This window comes from Geotrypetes seraphini, chromosome 5 (assembly GCF_902459505.1).
Source record: "Geotrypetes seraphini chromosome 5, aGeoSer1.1, whole genome shotgun sequence".
NCBI classification, from domain to species: domain Eukaryota; kingdom Metazoa; phylum Chordata; class Amphibia; order Gymnophiona; family Dermophiidae; genus Geotrypetes; species Geotrypetes seraphini.
Genome location: NC_047088.1, coordinates 115,318,170 through 115,335,889, shown reverse-complemented (window position 1 = coordinate 115,335,889; position 17,720 = coordinate 115,318,170). Strand labels below are relative to the sequence as shown.

At 46.0% G+C, this 17,720-nt stretch overlaps 1 protein-coding gene across 6 annotated transcripts in view; it reads left to right on the top strand.

The window, feature by feature from the left end:
• LSS (lanosterol synthase) overlaps positions 1-17,720 on the top strand; it is a 375,740-nt gene that overhangs the window by 839 nt on the left and 357,181 nt on the right. For 2 of the 6 annotated variants that reach the window (XM_033947187.1, XM_033947188.1), the window contains exons 1-2: positions 255-461; positions 14,391-14,556. In XM_033947187.1, coding sequence (XP_033803078.1) covers positions 448-461; positions 14,391-14,556 — 180 coding nt within the window. In that variant the 5' untranslated portion in view covers positions 255-447. Of the gene's footprint in view, positions 1-254; positions 462-1,302; positions 1,322-14,390; positions 14,557-17,720 lie in introns of those variants that run through there. The other 4 variants (XM_033947192.1, XM_033947191.1, XM_033947190.1 and 1 more) reach the window with 3 other exon arrangements.

Here is a 17,720-nt window from a genome sequence, read left to right as displayed (position 1 = left end):
TAGCGACTCGCAAGTGTCACGAAAATAGACCAGCGGTGATGAAGTTTTTGAAAGACTTGCGCCTTTGAAAAAAAGGTCTTACTTGTAAGTATTTTTGCTCGATCACAATTTAAGGTTTTGAAAGAGAGAAATGTTGATCAAGTCTACAGTTGTCCACGCCCATCTTTTACCGTCGAATCTAACCAGACACTAACTCCGCCTCTCCACTTGCTCATTGGATAATATTCTCCCTGTTCAGGTCAGTCCACGGTGATGTGCGATCGCGTGAGTGTGCGCCGGTTTTTGGAATTTGTGGTGCTTGATCTACTAAAGTAAACCTAAAGAAAAGAGTCCCGCGCCGTGGAACATTGCGTTTTTCTCTCGCGAGAAGGATTTTAAGATAGCTACAATTACTGTGTCCTGTAATAGGATTGTCCGCAATTGCCTGAAATTATTTGAATCTAGGAGATGGCGGATGGGACGTGAGTACAATTGTGCACCAATCCCAGCGAATACTTTATACATTTGATGTGTGATGTTAACCAGCTTCTTTCTGCTACGTTTTAGTTTGAAGCTGCCGTGCACGAGTTGATGCTCCACTGAAGCCTAAAACCTGTAGCCAGATTTTTAAAAAAAGTATTATTATTTAAATATTTTAGGATCTTTCGACCTATTTCATTTAACCAATTTTTGGCATCTGTTTAAAATCTTGGGGCTGGATTCTCAAAACTCACTGGCCTAGGGGCTAGATTCACTAAGCAAACTGATTGGTTTGCCACCCGGTTTTCCTCTACCCGATTCACTAACCTCTATGCCGATCCGATTCCGATCCGTGCATGCAAATGAGGGGAAACGGCATGCCAAGTAGGCAGGCAGTGAGTGATTCACTAAACAAATCTGGGACACCGATTGGACTGGCCGATCAACAGAAGTGACTGCTGGGGACCAGTCGCTCACGTTCTTGCCGACTGTCCTGCTCCGTTAGCCTAGTGCAGGATTCCTCTTCAGCGACCGAACTTCCCGCTGCCTACTCAGAAGCCCCTTCTGTGAGCCCGCGGTTTTAACCCAAGGGTTAAAAGTGGGGCTTCACTGCGGTGAAGATGTTTTTGCAGTGCCAGAGTCTTCAACGACTGCAAAGGAGCCCCTCGCACTTGCAGCTCAGTCTGGAGGGAGTCGGAGAGAGAAGGTGAAACTTTAAAAGCCCTGTTTGCCTCCAGTCACTGCTAGTGGAACTCTGCCGTCCCTCCTGGCTTTTCCCAGGATGGGGAAAATCTTGAGTCCCAGCTCCAGTCCGCCGATCCCAGGCTCAGCCTTTCAGAGGCACAGCTCAAAAATCAGTTAGGTAACCTCCCGGGAACACTTTTCCTCCACCGGACCGATGGGGAGCTTAAAAATAAGTTAAAGTTGGGCTACGGAGGGCAAATACATGCGCAGACCATCTACAGGCAAAGCTTCAGGATCGCTCACTAGTGATCCGTGTGGTCGGTGGGGGGGGGGCATTCCTCCGATCGCCCCCATTTGCATGCTGACCTGTCATGGATCAGTCGGCCTGCCACGGATCGGGCACGATTGGGCAGGTTAGAGAATCTAGCCCTAGATGCATTAAAGAGGATCATATAGAAAAATAGACAAATATAGTGCAAAATATAGACAGCAGATATAAATTCTCAAAACTGACACATTTTGATCACTAAATTGAAAATAAAATAATTTTTCCTACCTTTGTTGTCTGAGTCTCTGGTTGCACTTCCTTCTAACTGTGCATCCTTTCTGTCTTTCTCTCTCCCTGCACGCTCCCCCTTCTTTCTCTTTCATTTGTGATTGATGCTGTCATTCGATATCCAGTGGAAGTTATTTCATACCAGCCAGGTTTCTGGGAGATGATTAAGTTTGCTTGGATTAAGTATGTCAGCATATTCTACTTGTTTTCCTCTGGGTGTTTGAGAGAATAAAAATCTTTGTATTTCAAAATCAAGACGAGCAAAACATTCGCAAAATTGACGCCTCGGAAACTGAGCGTGCCTTGATTTGCGACCGGCGCCCCCCGCGATCCGGCACCCTACCCCCCACGATTTGGCAGCCCCCCGCCGTAATCCGGCACCACCCCCCCCCCCCCGTCGCAATCTGAAGTCCCTCAGACCCACCCGAACCCACTTCTTCCTGTCACCTGGGTTTCGGCACCAGCATGTCCTGTGTGTTGGTGCCGGTGCCTGAAGATCGGCCTCCTCTTCGGAGATCTCGGAGAGAGTGTGAACTCGCAGGCCTTTTAGGGAAAATGCAGTGGGTTTTCTTATCTTATTGTCATTCTCTAGCCTCAGTCATATATTGTTTCCAGAAAGTTTTCTCTCTCCCTGCTCCCCCCTTCTTTCTTTCTCCCCGCCCCCTTCTTTCTTTCTCTCTCCCTGCCCCTCCAAGCCACCGCCGCCACTCTCCCCTAAATTTTTCTTTCTCTTTCCCTGCCTCCAACACAGCAACAGGGCCAGCCAGGCGAGTGCAATGACTACAACTGCTGGCCCACAAGTGTTCCTCCCAATGTCAGTTCTGATGTCAGAGAAGAAGTTCTGGGCCAGCCAATCACTGCCTGGAACTTCCTCTCCGACGTCAGAATTGACGGGGGGAAGGCTTGTGGGCCTGCCATTGTGCATTTGCTGCACTCGCCTGGCCTTTTTGCTGCATTGGCAGCGGGGAAGCAGGGAGAGAGCCCAGGCTCCACGATCACCTGTTCCATTGTCCCCACGCACAGCTTCAGAATGCTGTCTCTGAAAACGGAACATTTTGGCATCCCGAAGCTGTGCGTGGGGATAATGGGTCAGAGGATCTAAAAACAGGACGGTCCCATTCAAAATGGGACTTATGGTCACATTAGTCAAGGGAAACCCTGAAAGCAGCCTCCTGCCACTCAGCTGTTCAGGGCAGGAAACCCTTTTTTATGGGTACAATGGGCTAGATTCAGTAACCTGCCCGATCGTTTCCAATCCGTGGCAGACCAACGAATTCTCAACGTGTACTCATGCAAATGGTGATGGAGGAACGCCCTCCACCGACCGCACGGATCGCTGGAGAGCGATCCTGATGCATGTGCAGACCGTCGTCTTTGCCTATAGATGGTCTGCGCGTGCTCACCGCGAAGGAAGAGCTGGAAACTTTTTTTTTTTTTTTAATACAGAGCTGGAAACTTTCATGAGCCCGTGGGTTTTACCCGCGAGTTGAAAGTGGGGCTGCACCGTGGGTTAAAACCATGGAGTCGGGGCAGAGAGCAGGGCGGCAAGAGCAGGAGAATCGGGGCAGAGAGCTGGAGAAGCAGAATTGGGGCAGAGAGCAGGAGAATTGTTTTTTGCACAAGCGACTGGTCCTCAGCAGTCGCTTGTTTTTGGATCGTCCAGCCCAGTTGCTGATCCTGAAATTGTTTTGTAAATCACGTCCTTCCTACTTTGCATGCCGTTCCCCCTCATTCGCAAAATTGGATCAGAGGATCGGCACAGAGGTTAGTGAATAGGATTGGTACACGATCGCAAACACGATTGGTGGGCTTAGTGAATCTAGCCCAATATCTGCCCCATTAAAAGAAAAAGCACCCCCCTCTCTGCTGATGACAGCCCTCCCCACAAACTGTCACCGCAACCCCCCACCCCAGTGAAAACGACAGGAAGAATGCCCACTTCCTCCTGCCATGTTGACACCCCCTCAACCCCTGTGAAAGAAAATTGGCAGGAGGAATGCCCCTGTCCTCCTGCCAACAGAGGCCTTCCCTGTTTCTCTCTCCCCCCCAAAAAAGGCAGGAGAGATGCCAATGCTCCCCCCAACCCCCCCCCCCCCCCTTTTTGTGTTGGAAGGAGGAGGAAGCATGAAGCATGGTCTCTTCTTCAAGGTCTGATGAGCCTAACTGCAGAGCCTTCCTTCCTGGTGCATCATGTGATGCATGGGGAGAGAGCTAAGGCCCTGATTGTTTCAGAAGTCTATGTCCCCCTTCCAAGTGGAGGGGCCTTAGGCGTCTGAGCCAATCAGGGCCTTGGGCTCATCCCACGGGGAGCCATTCAGGGACTTATGTCCCTCCCTGTGCATCACATGCAACGCCTAAGGCCCCTCCACTTGGGAGGGACCATAGGTGTCTGAGCCAATCAGGGCCTTGGGCTCATCCTATGGGGAGCCAATCAAGGACTTATGCCCTTCCTTGTACATCACATGCAACGCCTAAGGCCCCTCCACTTGGGAGGGACCATAGGTGTCTGAGCCAATCAGGGCCTTAGGTCCCTTCTCATGCATCACATGATACACCAAGTATCGTGCAGTATCCCTGTAGTTAGGATCGTTGGATCTTGAAGGAGGAGGAACCGTGTTTCCCTCCTCTTTCCAATGTAAAAAGGTACTGGGGGGGGGGTGGTCGGGGTAGCATCCAGTGGCATGAGGAAGTGGGCATCACTCCTGGCAATTTTTTTTCGAGGAGGGTTGGGGTCGGTATGGCAAGAGGAAGTGGGTATTCCTCCAGCTGTTTTCGCTGGCGCAGAGTGGGGTTTACGGTGCTGGTTAGTAGTGGAGGGCTGTCTTCAGGGTGGGGAATGGTGGTGCATCATGTGTAATATGCACAGTATCTGTGCCCATTAAAAAAATAAAGGGGCTAAGCAGGTAAGTGACTTTTTCTTTGGAATGATTTATAAAACTCTACAGTGAAACCATCACGTCCTGGAGACTCGAATAAAGCGGGAAGATTATTGGCTAATTACTTAAAGCTAAAAAAAAAAAGTAAAGATTGTGGTGATTAAAGATGAGAAGGGTGAGATGGTCTGGGGACTAGCTCCTACCTACCTGCTACCTCACTTCGAACTATACAGCCCTACAAGACAAACCAGAAACAGCAATCTACTTGCATACCCAAGCATTACCGGCTGCAAATACAAAACCTTTCTGGACTTTTATGTACCAGGCAAACAAACAACAACACTGGTTTGACAACTACATCAATGGAGTAAGCTTGACCTATGACGCCTTTAGAAAAGCCATAAAAACTGCATTATTGGACATAAATATTACCTAAAAAGTATCTACACAATCCCTAAATCAATTCCTAATATTTCAAACATGTCCACTCCTGCGTATAAGACAATAATTTATTCTGCATGCTGTCTTTTCCTTATCTCTGCATATTGTTACTCGCTGACTGTCCAGCTCTCTTCATTGTAAACTATTGTATTTATTGCCTCATTTTTAAGATTCTGCATATTGTATTTCTTTTATCTCTGCATATTGTAATTCGCTGACTGTCCAGCCCTCTTCAATGTAAACCGCCTAGAAGACTCACGACTATGGTGGTATAGAAGAATAAAGTTATTATTATTATTATTATTACATGTCATTTAATGAGCTTATTTGCATGGTTGTATCGGGGAATGAACGATTTTGTAGAAAACCATGCAGTGAGCTGTTTTCTGCATCAGATCGGTAAAAGTGATCATTGTTAAGCGATGATCACTGGCTTTAATGCATCTGGGCTGCCGTGCCTTTAACGATGGTCGCTAAACTGGTTCCAGCCGGTTTATCGTGCCAATATTTTACTGTCTGATTCTCAGGTGATCTTTTCCAAGCTTCCTAGCAGCCTCTGATTCTGCCATGTAGTACAACCAAGGTCATTAGTATTAAAATTATAGTAAAATGGGGTCATTAATACTTAAAAGAACACTTTGGGTGATTCTCTATCATCGCTGGGTGATTCTCCAAATGAAGCGCTGGCTTTTATTTATTTATTTGGTTTTATATTCTGTTCTCTCCAGAGAGCTAAGAACAGGTTACAGTTTAACATTCACAGTGTTACAATATAATATTACATAAGGTTACGATTAACACTCAAAGGGTTTTGCGACCAAAATTTACCACCTGGGCCAGGGGTGCAGGTACTGCGAAAAGTGCATTTTAGGTTTGTGTATCTGGTTATGGCTCATGATAAAAAAAATGTATGTATACTTTGTGAGTGTCTTATTGTAACCTTTTTTGAGGTTCTGGGAGGACGGGGTAGAAATAGAAATAAATAAATAGTATTTGGACCAGCGGGCCTCTTGCTCCTGACTTCTGAAAAAGGTATCGGGGGAGGGGGGAATTGTGGGAGCATCCAGTGACAGGAGGGAGTGGACATCCCTCCTGCTTTTTTTTTTTTTTGGGGGGGGGGATCACACAAACCCCCCCCTTAGATTACAACTAATTCAAAATACTGTCATTAAACTCATATACAAGGCAAAGAAATACGACCAAGTCACACCTCTACTCCGCGAAGCACACTGGTTACTGGTACCTCTTCGAACAACATACAAGATACTATTACTTGCCTTCAAAATCAAACTCACCCATTCCCCAGATTTTTTAGATAAATATCTCATGCCCTATGCCAACACACGGTCCTTAAGATCCACTAACCAAAATTTGTTGACCATTCCCCCAATCAAGGAGCTCTATCATACTCTCAATACCATATTCTCGGCCATAGTGCCTACACTCTGGAATGCACTCCTGTGTGACATTCGATTTGAAGAATCTCTTGATAAATTCAAGAGCAAGCTCAAAACATTTCTATTCCAGGATGCCCATGACCAATGATGAAAGAAAACTGCTTTTAAGAAGTGACTCCCCCCTCCTCTTTCTTTCCCTCCCCTTTTTACCTTCCTTTTTAAATTTTTTACTTCAATGTGTTTTATATAGCCCAATCCCAGTACCTCTTGTACCAAGTCTGTCTATGTCTTGTCAGTTACTTATGTTTTTCTAGTAAATGACCCCTTTTCTTTTAAAATGTACTTTTATTTTTAATATTCTACTATTTTAGTATTGTAAACCAACCAGATATCTGATGATGCTCGGTATATCAAACACAGAATAAACTTGGAAACTTTGGTGGTGCCTACTACGGGGGGGAGGGGGGCCTCCATTGTTAGGAGGGAGTGGGCATCCCTCCTGCCAATTTTTTCTTGCATGGGGGGTCGCCATGGCCGGAGAGAATGGGCATTCCTCCTGCCGTTTTTGCTGCCACAGGGTGGGGGTGTCAGTCCCAATGCCGGTTTCTCAGGGGTATGTTGGGGAGGGATGTCATTGGCGGGGGGAGCTTTTTTTTTTTTTTAACGGAGCAGATATTGTGCATGTGTAGCACACACATAGCATCTGTGCCCATTAAAAAAAAAGTTTGGCATGTTATAAATATTTTTGTATCAGTGGGATAGGTCAGTGACTGGTCTTGACCAGTCACTTTTTTGGATCGCTATAAGTGATCACTTTTTTTTGTGCATCGGGAAGCCATATTAGAGCTCTGCTAGTATACATGGCATTTCATTATTAATTAGCTTATTTGCATGGTCAGATTGGAGATTGAATGATCGTGCAGAAAACAACGTGGTGAGCAGTTTTCCGCATCAGGTTGGTGAATGCGATCACTAAACCAGTCAAAACTGATGTAGGGATGATCATTAGATGATCACTGACTTTAGTGCAGTTGTCTCAAACTCGCGGCCTGCCAGATACTATTTTGAGGCCCTCGGTATGTTTAGCGTAATTACAAAAGTAAAATAAAACAGTTTCTTGATCATATGTCTCTTTAGCTATAAAGTACAATATTATTATTAAGACTTAGCCAAAAGGAAAGATTTATAAACTATAAAGAGTTTTACCTCATGCAAAATTGTCATTTCTTTAATAAGACATTAACTATTTTTTTCTGAGGCCCTCCAAGTACCTACAAATCCAAAATGTTGTCCTGCAAAGAGTTTGAGTTTGAGATCACTGGTGTAGAGGGTCCCTACTGTTCATCTCCGTTTGCTCTGGTCAGTATGTGGTTCTTTGTGGATTGCTTGTTGAGCATGGGAAGTGAATGGGCTTTGCCCTCTTCTTTTGGATCTCACTTTTATATTGGGACCCTTTAAGTTGTTGCTATTTCACACTTGGTGCACAGAACTGCCATTGACTGTTGTATTTTATGTTATCCTTTCTGGAGGTTGGGTTTGGGGGGGGGGACATGGGGTAGCCTCTAGCCAATACTTTGGCTCTTGTTTTGAGGATTGTGATTGTGATGGGGATATCTGGAGGAGGGGTTGGGGGCTGGGGGGGTTGCGGTGGGGGGAATTTAGATTTTCTTTGGTGGTTCCTATATTGGTTGTCTCGATGTATCCTGCTCTTTTGCTCTAGGACAGGGGTAGGCAATTCCAATCCTCGAGAGCAATAGGCAGGTCAAATTTTCAGGATATCCACAATAAATATGCATGAGATAGATTTACATCTCAAGGAGGTGGTGCATGCAAATCAATCTCATACATATTCATTGTGGATAGCCTGAAAACCTGACCTGCCTGTGGCTCTTGAGGACCAGAATTGCCACTTCCTGTTTTGATGGGGACCGGTGGCTGGGATGGCCCCCATTTCTATATTTTTTGGTCTGTACCTGAGGTCACTCTCATGGTGTTAAACATATTTTCTTGGAATGTGGGCGGTATTTCCTCCCCAATGAAAACGAAGAAGATCTTGCATTGTTTGAATAGACACAAAGCATCCATTGCACTTCTGCAGGAAACTCACCTGACAACCCAGGAACATGCCAAGCTTCATACTTGGTGGGTGGGAGACATTATAGAGTCCCTGGCCTGTAACAGGAAGGCGGGGGTAATAATTTTATTCCATGAGAGCCTGACAGTGGAGAAATTCTCTTTGGATCCCTCGGGCAGGTCTGGATCGATGGGGTGGAGTTACTGCTCTGCAACCTTTATGCCCCCAATACTTATGATCGGAACTTTTTTTGCTACCATTATGAATGCTCTTTTGCAGCTTGAGTCCTGTCCCCTTATAGTGGGGGGAGACTTTAACAGTAGCTGTCCCGATGGTTGATAAATTGATGCCTCGAGCAGCAGACTTGCTGGATGTTACGAAGGGGGTACCTTTATTTTGTGACACTCTTCATCTTTTGGATATCAGGTGGGTGTTACATCCCTTGGATAGATACTATATTCATTGCTCACGGGCTCATGATATTCACTCCCGTATTGATTATATTCTTTGTTCGGACTCTTTGTTTTCCCAGGTTCAGGATTCGGACATCGGGCCTAAAGAAATCTCGGATCATGCTTTTGTTTAGATGATGCTTTCCTTGCGGCCTAGGTTGGACGGCAGGCCTCCCTGGCATTTTCCTCTGGACTTATACACAGATGTTAAATTTAAAGAATACATTTTGGGTCGCTGGCAAGACTATCAGATAACGAATGCCCCGCATAGAGAGACTCTCACTTTATTTTGGGAAGCAGCTAAGGCTGTACTGTGGGGGGATATCATCGTGTACTCTAGTCATAAAAAGAAGGCGCGTAATGGAGCCATAATGAGGTTAGAAAAACAACAGGCCGAACTTTTGAGGCGCCATGGCGATAATAAATCCCAAATTTTGGCCATTCAGCTTCAATTGAATGAGCTTCTCCATCAACGGGCCCTCAAGTCTGTGAAATGTTATTCCTTTCAGCTCTATAAACAGGGTAATAAGGCAAGCGCATTGTTGGCTCATTTGATCTGGGGGGGGGAGGCGGTAGGTGTTCCCGAGTACGTCGGCTTTGCTCCCCGCAGGGACGTCTTTATGAACAAGAAGGGAACATTTGTCGCCTGTTTCAAGATTATTATACTTCCATTTATTCCCGAGGGGAAGACACTGGGCTGTCTAGTGATTTTACTTGTCTAGTCTAGATCTGCCTCAAAAGTCTGGAGGACATCAGTCTGCTGAATCGTCCCATCAGACAAAGTCCTTTGGGTAAGGCCCCTGGTCTCGACAGCTTTAGGGCCAAATTTTATAAACTTATGGAACTGGAGGTCCTGAATCCCTTGGTGTCCATGTTTAATCATAAAATCCAAGAGCAGCCCAAATTGTAGTATTTTCAAAGCCGGATATGGATCCTACCAAGGTGGAATCTTACTGACCTATCTCTTTTCTCTGTTGTGAGGCTAAGCTGTTGGCCAAAATATTGGCTAATAGATTGGCCAAGCTTTTACCGGACTTGATAGTGAGCCCTCAGGTGGATTATGTGCACGGCTGCACCACTGTAAGAAATATTTGTTCTATATTGTCTTCTTTGGGGTGAGTTCACTATAGAAAATTGCCTTCTCTGCTGATCAGTTTTGATGCAGAGAAGGTGTTTGATAGAGTTTGGTGGGATTTCCTATTTGCATGTTGAACCAGTATGGTGTTGATGGCTTTTTTAGGGATGCCATTCAGACACTGTATTTGGATCCTTGGCGAGGGTGAGTATTACTGGGACTCAATCTGATTATTTTCCTATTTGCAAGGGGACACGACAGGGTGGCCCCCTGCCACCCTTGCTTTTCATTCTCACCCTGGATCCGCTCATTCAGGACATTATGGCAAACACTGAAATAGTGGGGGTGGATATTGGGGCTCATTTTTTTTTTAAATTGCGACTTGCTGGTCCACTTGACAAACCCACGGCTGTCTTTGTCAACTTTGCTAGAGAGTTTTGCTGAGTATGGAGACTTCTCCAGCTTTAAATTTAATATGGATAAGTCAGAGGCTTTGGCTACTGATGCTGACATGCCTTGCTGGTGGGGTCCGGATTTCCCCCTGTGCTGGGTGGAGGGGAATTTTCGCTATCTAGGCCTTTGAATCCTCGTTTCTTATATCAAGTTAACATTCCAGCCTTGTTGGGTTATACTAAACAATTGCTTAAATGGCAGAACTTATCTTTATCCCCGGGGGGGGCCGGATTGTTCTCTTCAATATGGTACTTTTTCCTAAATGGATGTATATGTTTCAGATGCTTCCTTTGTGGTAAGCGCATAAGGACCGGCGTACTTTGGGTACCCTGATTATTTGATTTTGTTGGGCGGGGAAGAAACCGAAAATGTCTTTTGATACCCTTTTGGGCCCAAAGATAAGGGGAGGCATGGGCCTCTCTGACCTACGCATTTATGAGACTGGGTTTTGGAGGACACAGCTTTTACTCCCTGGCTTATGAACGAGCTTTGTTCCAACCCTATCATTTATAGTACTTTATTTACTCCATCTCCCCGTTGGTGTATTCCCCCTCACTTTCACCCTAATACTCTCTTGGACCCGTTGTGTATGGTTTGGGGGCGCTTAATGCAGCTTATAACCCCACTGCTACTGATCTGCTGCTGATACAAGGTAATGGGGACTTTGAGACAGGTTTGACATCTCGGGTTTTTTGTAATTGGGGGACTCGGGGTGTGCGTCTTCTTGCGCAGATTCTAGATGGGACTGGGGTTCTTCAGGGCTACCAGACCTCGGCTAGAGTTGGGGCTGGACCAGGAGACTTCTTTGGTTATATCCAGATGGCACATTATGTGGCTCATTTACATTGGCAGAGTTTCTGACTGGCTTCACATCTTCTTTGAACAGGAGGAGGGTCTCCCGTTCTCCGTTTCTTCATTACACAAAGCCTGGTGGAACCTTCTCACATACTGGTCATATGCTGGGTTGGCGCAAAAATGATCAGCTGAGCTTGGGGCTCCTATCCCACCTACTGAACTTAGGGCATTTTGAGAATCCCGCGTACCATTCGGAGTTCTGTGTGACAGGAGTGCTCTTATCAAATTATACATTGGGCATATTTTACCCAAGTTCAGGCTTTATATGCGGGACTGGTTGCCTCCTCATCCTGTTCTTAGTGCGCTCAGGGCCCCAGTACATTTTCCCATGCTCTTTGGCAGTTTTCATTAATTTAGTCCTTCTGGACTGCTATTTTTCAATATGTGGGCACATTGTGGGGTTGTCAGGTGAATGAATCCCCGGTGGGAGCTTTGTTTGGTAAGGCTTCTTCCTGGGGAGTATTTGGCCTGGGGAGACGCCTGCTCTTTCAAAAAGCCTGTATGGTGGGTCATAAATGTGTTTTACAGCATTGGGTGTAAACCGAGCCTCCCAGTTTTTGACATTGACGCAATCAACTCCATCGTTTATTGCTCCTTGAGGTATGAGAGGCTCGGCGAACACTGAAAGGTACCCGCCTTTTCCTTCAGATATGGGATTCACATCTTTCCTCTCTTCCTCCTAGAGCTCGTAGCCTAATACTAAATGAGTTACATTGATACATTGAGGCAACCAGGGGTGGGGTGGGGAGGAAGGGGATTTGTTTTTTGCTCTTTATCTACATTAGGAGGGACTGCCATGGGACTGGAAATTATATTGGTGATGGGACTGTAAACATATTAGTTCTATGTGGTGTATTTACTCCTTGTATCCCTTCTTGCTTTGTGTTTTCTTGTTTATTTGCATTTTATTCTTTGGCTTTCCTTCAATAAAAATCGTTTGAAACATAAAAGACAAAAAAAGTGCAACTTCTCAACCTCACAACTACAGACCCCATCGCACTAATCCCACTTTTCATAAAACTGATGGAGGGAGTAAAACAAATTCAATTGATGAATCACTTGGAACACTTTCAACTACTCCATGACTCCCAATCAGTCTTCAGATAGTCATTCAGTACTGAGACGGTAATTGCATCACTTATTAATGATCTATATAATCTACTATGCAAGGGTCTAAACGCGCTCATCCTCCAACTGGACCTTAGTGCTTTTGAACTTGTGGATCATGATCTGCTGCTATCTTGCCTAGATGCCTACAGACTATCAGGAAATGTACTGAACTGGTTCAAAGGCTTCCTAAAATCTCGCAGCTACCAAGTCAAGATTGAGGATATAACTATCCATAGCATGGATCTGCGACTTTGGCATCTCACAAGGTTCCCCATTATCGCCCTTGTTCTTCAACATCTACCTTGCTTCCCTAGGAAAACAACTCAGTAGTCTAAATGTCTCCCATTTGATTACAGCTACACTGACGACATTACAATCTTCCTCCCTGTCACATGCCTGACACCCACAGAAATACACAGAATTGACTAGAGAACGACATGGGGAAAAAAAATTGTCCCTATCACTGCCCCGTCCCCGCAACCACCGACCCTGTCCCCGCCTGTCCCTGCGACCACTGTCCCCGCAGCATCCATACAAGCCTCAGTACTGCAATATTTAGCTTATTCCTTTCTTATAAATCAACGTTCTGGCTGCTGAACTAGAGAAAGAGATGTTCAGTTGGCAGGGCTTTATATATTTTTATCAACACAACTAATATACTACTTTATTCTAAAGCAATAAATAAATATAAATTTTTTTTCTACCTTTGTTGTCTGATTTCTGCTTTCCTCATCTTCTCATTCATTTCCTTCCTTCTCATTCATTTCCTTCCTTCTCTGTCTCTTCCATATGCTCTGTTAGTGTGCCTCTCCCTTCCATCTCTCCCTCTACCCCCCCCAATTGGTCTGGCACCCATCTTCTTCCCTTCACTTCCCTCATAGTCTCGAATCTCTCTCTTCCCCATTTCCCTTCAGTGTCTGTTCCTCCCTACCCCACCTTCCCCAGTTCCCTTCAGCATCTGTTCCTCTCCACCCCACCTTCCCCAGTTCCCTTCAGCATCTGTTCCTCTTCACCCCACCTTCCCCAGTTCCCTTCAGCGTCTGTTCTTCTCCACTCATCCTTTTCTCCCTCCCTGCCCCTTACCTTTGTGGCAGGCAATTTCTAAATTTGCTTCCTAGGAGCAGCAAGAGCGTTGAAATCGCATGTGGCTGCAGGAAGGGTCGTCTCTGAGACATCTTCCAGTTGTATCAGAGATGACCTTAACGGTAGCCACACTCAATTTCAACGCTCCGGCTGCTTGTAGGAAGCAAATTGAGAGAAATTGCCTGCCCTGAAGGTAAGGGACAGGGAGGGAGATGCTCAGGTGGCGGTGATCGGGTGGCAGCAATCAGTAAGGAGGGGAGGGAGGGAAATGCTTGGTCGGCGACAGCAGTGGTGGCTATCAGTAAGGAGAGAGCAGGAACTAAGGCCTTGAGCATGCGCAGATGCTCAAGGCCCAGTGAACAGGAGGACAGATCTTCGGGCACCGGCATGTCCTATGCGTTGGTGCCGGCTGCCAGATGGGGGGTAAGTGATGTGTTCGGGTGGGTGATGGGTACGGGGAGGATGTCGGATCGTGGGGGGGGGAGGGGAGACATGAGCGGGGGAGTGCCGGATCGCGGGGGGGATGGCAGATACGGGGGGCCTTCGTGAGTGTGGGGGGAGCAATGCCGGTTCTCGGGGGGGGGGGGGTAGAGCAGTGCCACTGGCCTCGGGGGTGGGGTGGGAACGAATCAAGTGAGTTTCCTTTACTTTCTATGGGGAAACTCGCTTTGATATATGAATAATTTGGTTTACGAGCATGCTTCTGGAACGAATTATGCTCGTAAACCAAGGTACCACTGTATAGACATTTTTTGGGTTTGAAAATACTACTTTAAAAGATGAAATCTCAGCATGCACTAGCATAGGCACGTGATTTCTGAACTAGGAAGAAATCCACTAGGATCTGTTTAACACATGTACCTCCAACCTTTCAGACATCTGCGGCGAAGAGGTGGGCCTTATAAAACAAATCCTGCTACTCATCTGTCCCATTGGCAGTTGACCAATAGTGAAGGACGGCAGACATGGCAGTATGAAGAGAATGAGGAAACTTTGCGATTCCAAACTCTATTGGAAATGCATTCCTTGGGATTAGACACTGTAAGTAGTGTACCTTAAATTAATTTTGTACATAATCAAATGTGATGACCTCTTTCATTTATGTCTATGTAATGATTGGTAGATATTAATTTTCAGCCTCTTCCAGTTTTTGCGGATACTAATGAGTCCAAGCACAATATTTCTGAAAAGTATTAACACAGTAATTGGTTATCTCCAGAGGTTTGAACTACAGACTGACTAAAACTGGGGTTCTCTGTTTTAACCAAAACTGAATCAGCAGTCGAAAGTTGGCGTTCATTTTCAGCTAACTTCCCATGGCTTCCTCGGGAGACTGCTATAGGAGATCCCGGCAGCTGTTTGGGATTGGAACCAGTATGAAGCAGGAACAATCTCTTTAGTCACTCATGCTTTACTGGTTCTAATCCCAAAATGGCCGCTGGGAGCTCCTATAGCAGTCTCATAATGTTTTTGGCTCAGGACCGGTGTTAGGGGAGGGCAAACAGCTCCTCACAACTCCAGGGGGCCCCATGGTCCGGACATCTCTTCCCCTAGTTGGAACATCTCTCTCCCTTCTCCTCACCTTCGCAGCACTTTTCAAACTCAAAGTTTTCTCGCTCAGAGGGGCCCTGACACAGCAGATGTTCTCACAAGTTGCACATAGCTGTCCCGAAGCTTCTCCTCTGACACAACTTTCTGTTTCCGCTTGGGCAGATTTCATCAGAGGAGAAGCGTTAGGGCAGCCGCATGCAACTTGTGAGAACAGCTACTGCATGCATCAGGGCCCCACTGAGCAAGAAAGCTTTGAGTTTGAAAAGTGCTGCGAAGGTGAGGGGAAGGGAGAGAGATGACCCAACGAGGGGAAGAGGTTGAGTGGCACTTCAGGTCTATTGTGAAGTGAAAGAGGGGGGAGCAGATGCTGGATGGAAGTGGGGGGAGTGACAAAGGGGAGCAGACGCTGGAAGAAAGTGGAGAAGAGGGAGAGAAAGGAGAACAGATGCTGAATGGAAGGGGAGAAAGGGGGAAGCAGGTGCTGGAAGGAAGTGGGAAGAGAGAGACGGGAGCAGACACTGGAAGGAAGTGCGGAGGAGGGGGGGGAGAAGATGCAGAATGAAGTGCGGAGGAGAGAGAGGGGGCAGACGCTGGAAGGAAGTGGGGAGGAGAGACGGGAGCAGATGCTGGAAGGAAGTGGGAAGAAGAGAGGAGATGCTGGAAGGAAGAGGAGAGAGAGCACATACTGGATGGAAGGAGGGAATAAAGAAAAAGGGCACATGCTGGATTGGGGAAAGAGGACAGAGTTAGTGAGATACTGGAAGGGATGAGGGAAAGATTTGGCAAGCTGTAGGTAGACACAATGAAAACGGAAATTGAGGACTGGAAGAAAGAATTTACCGTATTTTTCACTCCATAAGAAGCACCTGGCCATAAGACACACCCTAGATTTAGAGGAGGAAAACAAGAAAAAAACCATTCTGAACCAAATTCTGCACCCTGTCCCTCCTCCCTGCCAGGCTCTGGCCCCCTCTGGTGGTCTAGTGGTAGGCTGGGCAGGGCACAGGGCAGGAAGGGACAGGGCAGGCAGGCCTAGTGGCAGGTCCAACGCTGTATCGATAACGCTCCTAGCTGGAAACTTTTCAAAATCCAGACAAAGTGCTGGGTTTTGAAAAGCCGTCCGGATGCCAGGACATGTCCTCCAAAAGGAGGACATGTCTGGTAACCCTACCCCCACAGTTTGCAGCCTTCTCGATGGTATAGCCAGAGGGGAATACACATTCAGTCAGATATTGTAGGCCATGTGATTACTAAGTAACAACTGATTTAGGGTAAATGACCATAAATAAACACAAATGCAAAAAAATGGTAAACTTTTTTTCTTTTGTTAAATCAACATCGGAATGATCGTTGTACTTCAGGCTCAATCATTAAATGAACTCAGTAATTAAATAAAGGGGTTTCAGTACGGACTAGAGAGTTGCACAGGGACAGAAATCCCACCCATCCCCACGCATCCCTGTCAGGATCCTCTCCATCCCCACCTGTCCCCGCCAGGATTCTCTCCTTCCCCGTCAGGATCCTCTCCGTCCCCACCCATCCCCGCAAGGAATTATCTCCATCCCCGCCCTTCCCCATAAAAAGCAGCAATTACTTCTGACAGGATCATCAATTCCACATTTTTTTTTGTGTTTGGGCTGCTGTTTTCCTTGTGGAATCTCTTTGGTGGAACCCTTTTTTTGTTTTCTGTTCAGGTAATTAACTTATAAACCCCATCTTTTACTAAGGCTGACGTGCCCATTATATTATATGGACGAACCCTGCGTCCAAAGCCTTCCATCCCCGTGGGAGTCCCGTTGGCCAGAGGGGGGTCACCATGGGAGTCCCGTCGGCCAGAGTGATGTCCCCGTGGGAGTCCCGTGGGTTAGGGGGATTCCCGCGGGACCTCCGCGATCCCCGTTCCCGTGCAGACCTCTAGTACGGACTCCATTATCCCCACGAGTAACCAGAAGCCCCGGGCAGGATTCACAAGTGACTAGCCCTTAGACCCAAGTCTAAATAAATCCTGCCCCGTACATCATAATACCTTTATATTTTTAAACTTAACCTTGATGAATAAATATAAAGTGCATCCAGTGTGGAAACAAAGAAAAATGTAAAGATGTTTCAAAAAAACCCCAAAAGGATCTCAAAAACAAAACAATTACAAAAAACAAGATGAAAATAACACCCCCAAATCCAAAGCCACATACATTCAAAAATTCCAAAAATCATATAAAAAACAACAATACATATCAAAAGTTCATGTCAAAGTCCATATCCAAATGCCGTATTGTGTTTCCAGTTTGAATAATTAAATAAATAAATGAATAAATAACTTGTCCAGCTGGATTAACTAAATTGTCAGTTCATATATTCCAATTCATATCAGTGCTAAATCTCCATTCAAAGTAAAGAGTAAGTAAAGAGAACGAACATGACAAAACATTTACAAGAGTCAATTGAACTACTTAGCTAAAGCAGCTGGAGTCTCCATTTCATGTGCACAAGTTCATGTGGGCACTGTATCTCCACTCGACAGGCCCTGTTTCGATATCTTCGTCAGGAGGGAGAAATGGAAAGAACAGTAGATTCTCTAATCCAGGGGCAAATAACATAATGTCATAGTCCAATAAGCCCCACAATCACGCTGAACCTCTAAACACAACGGTGTG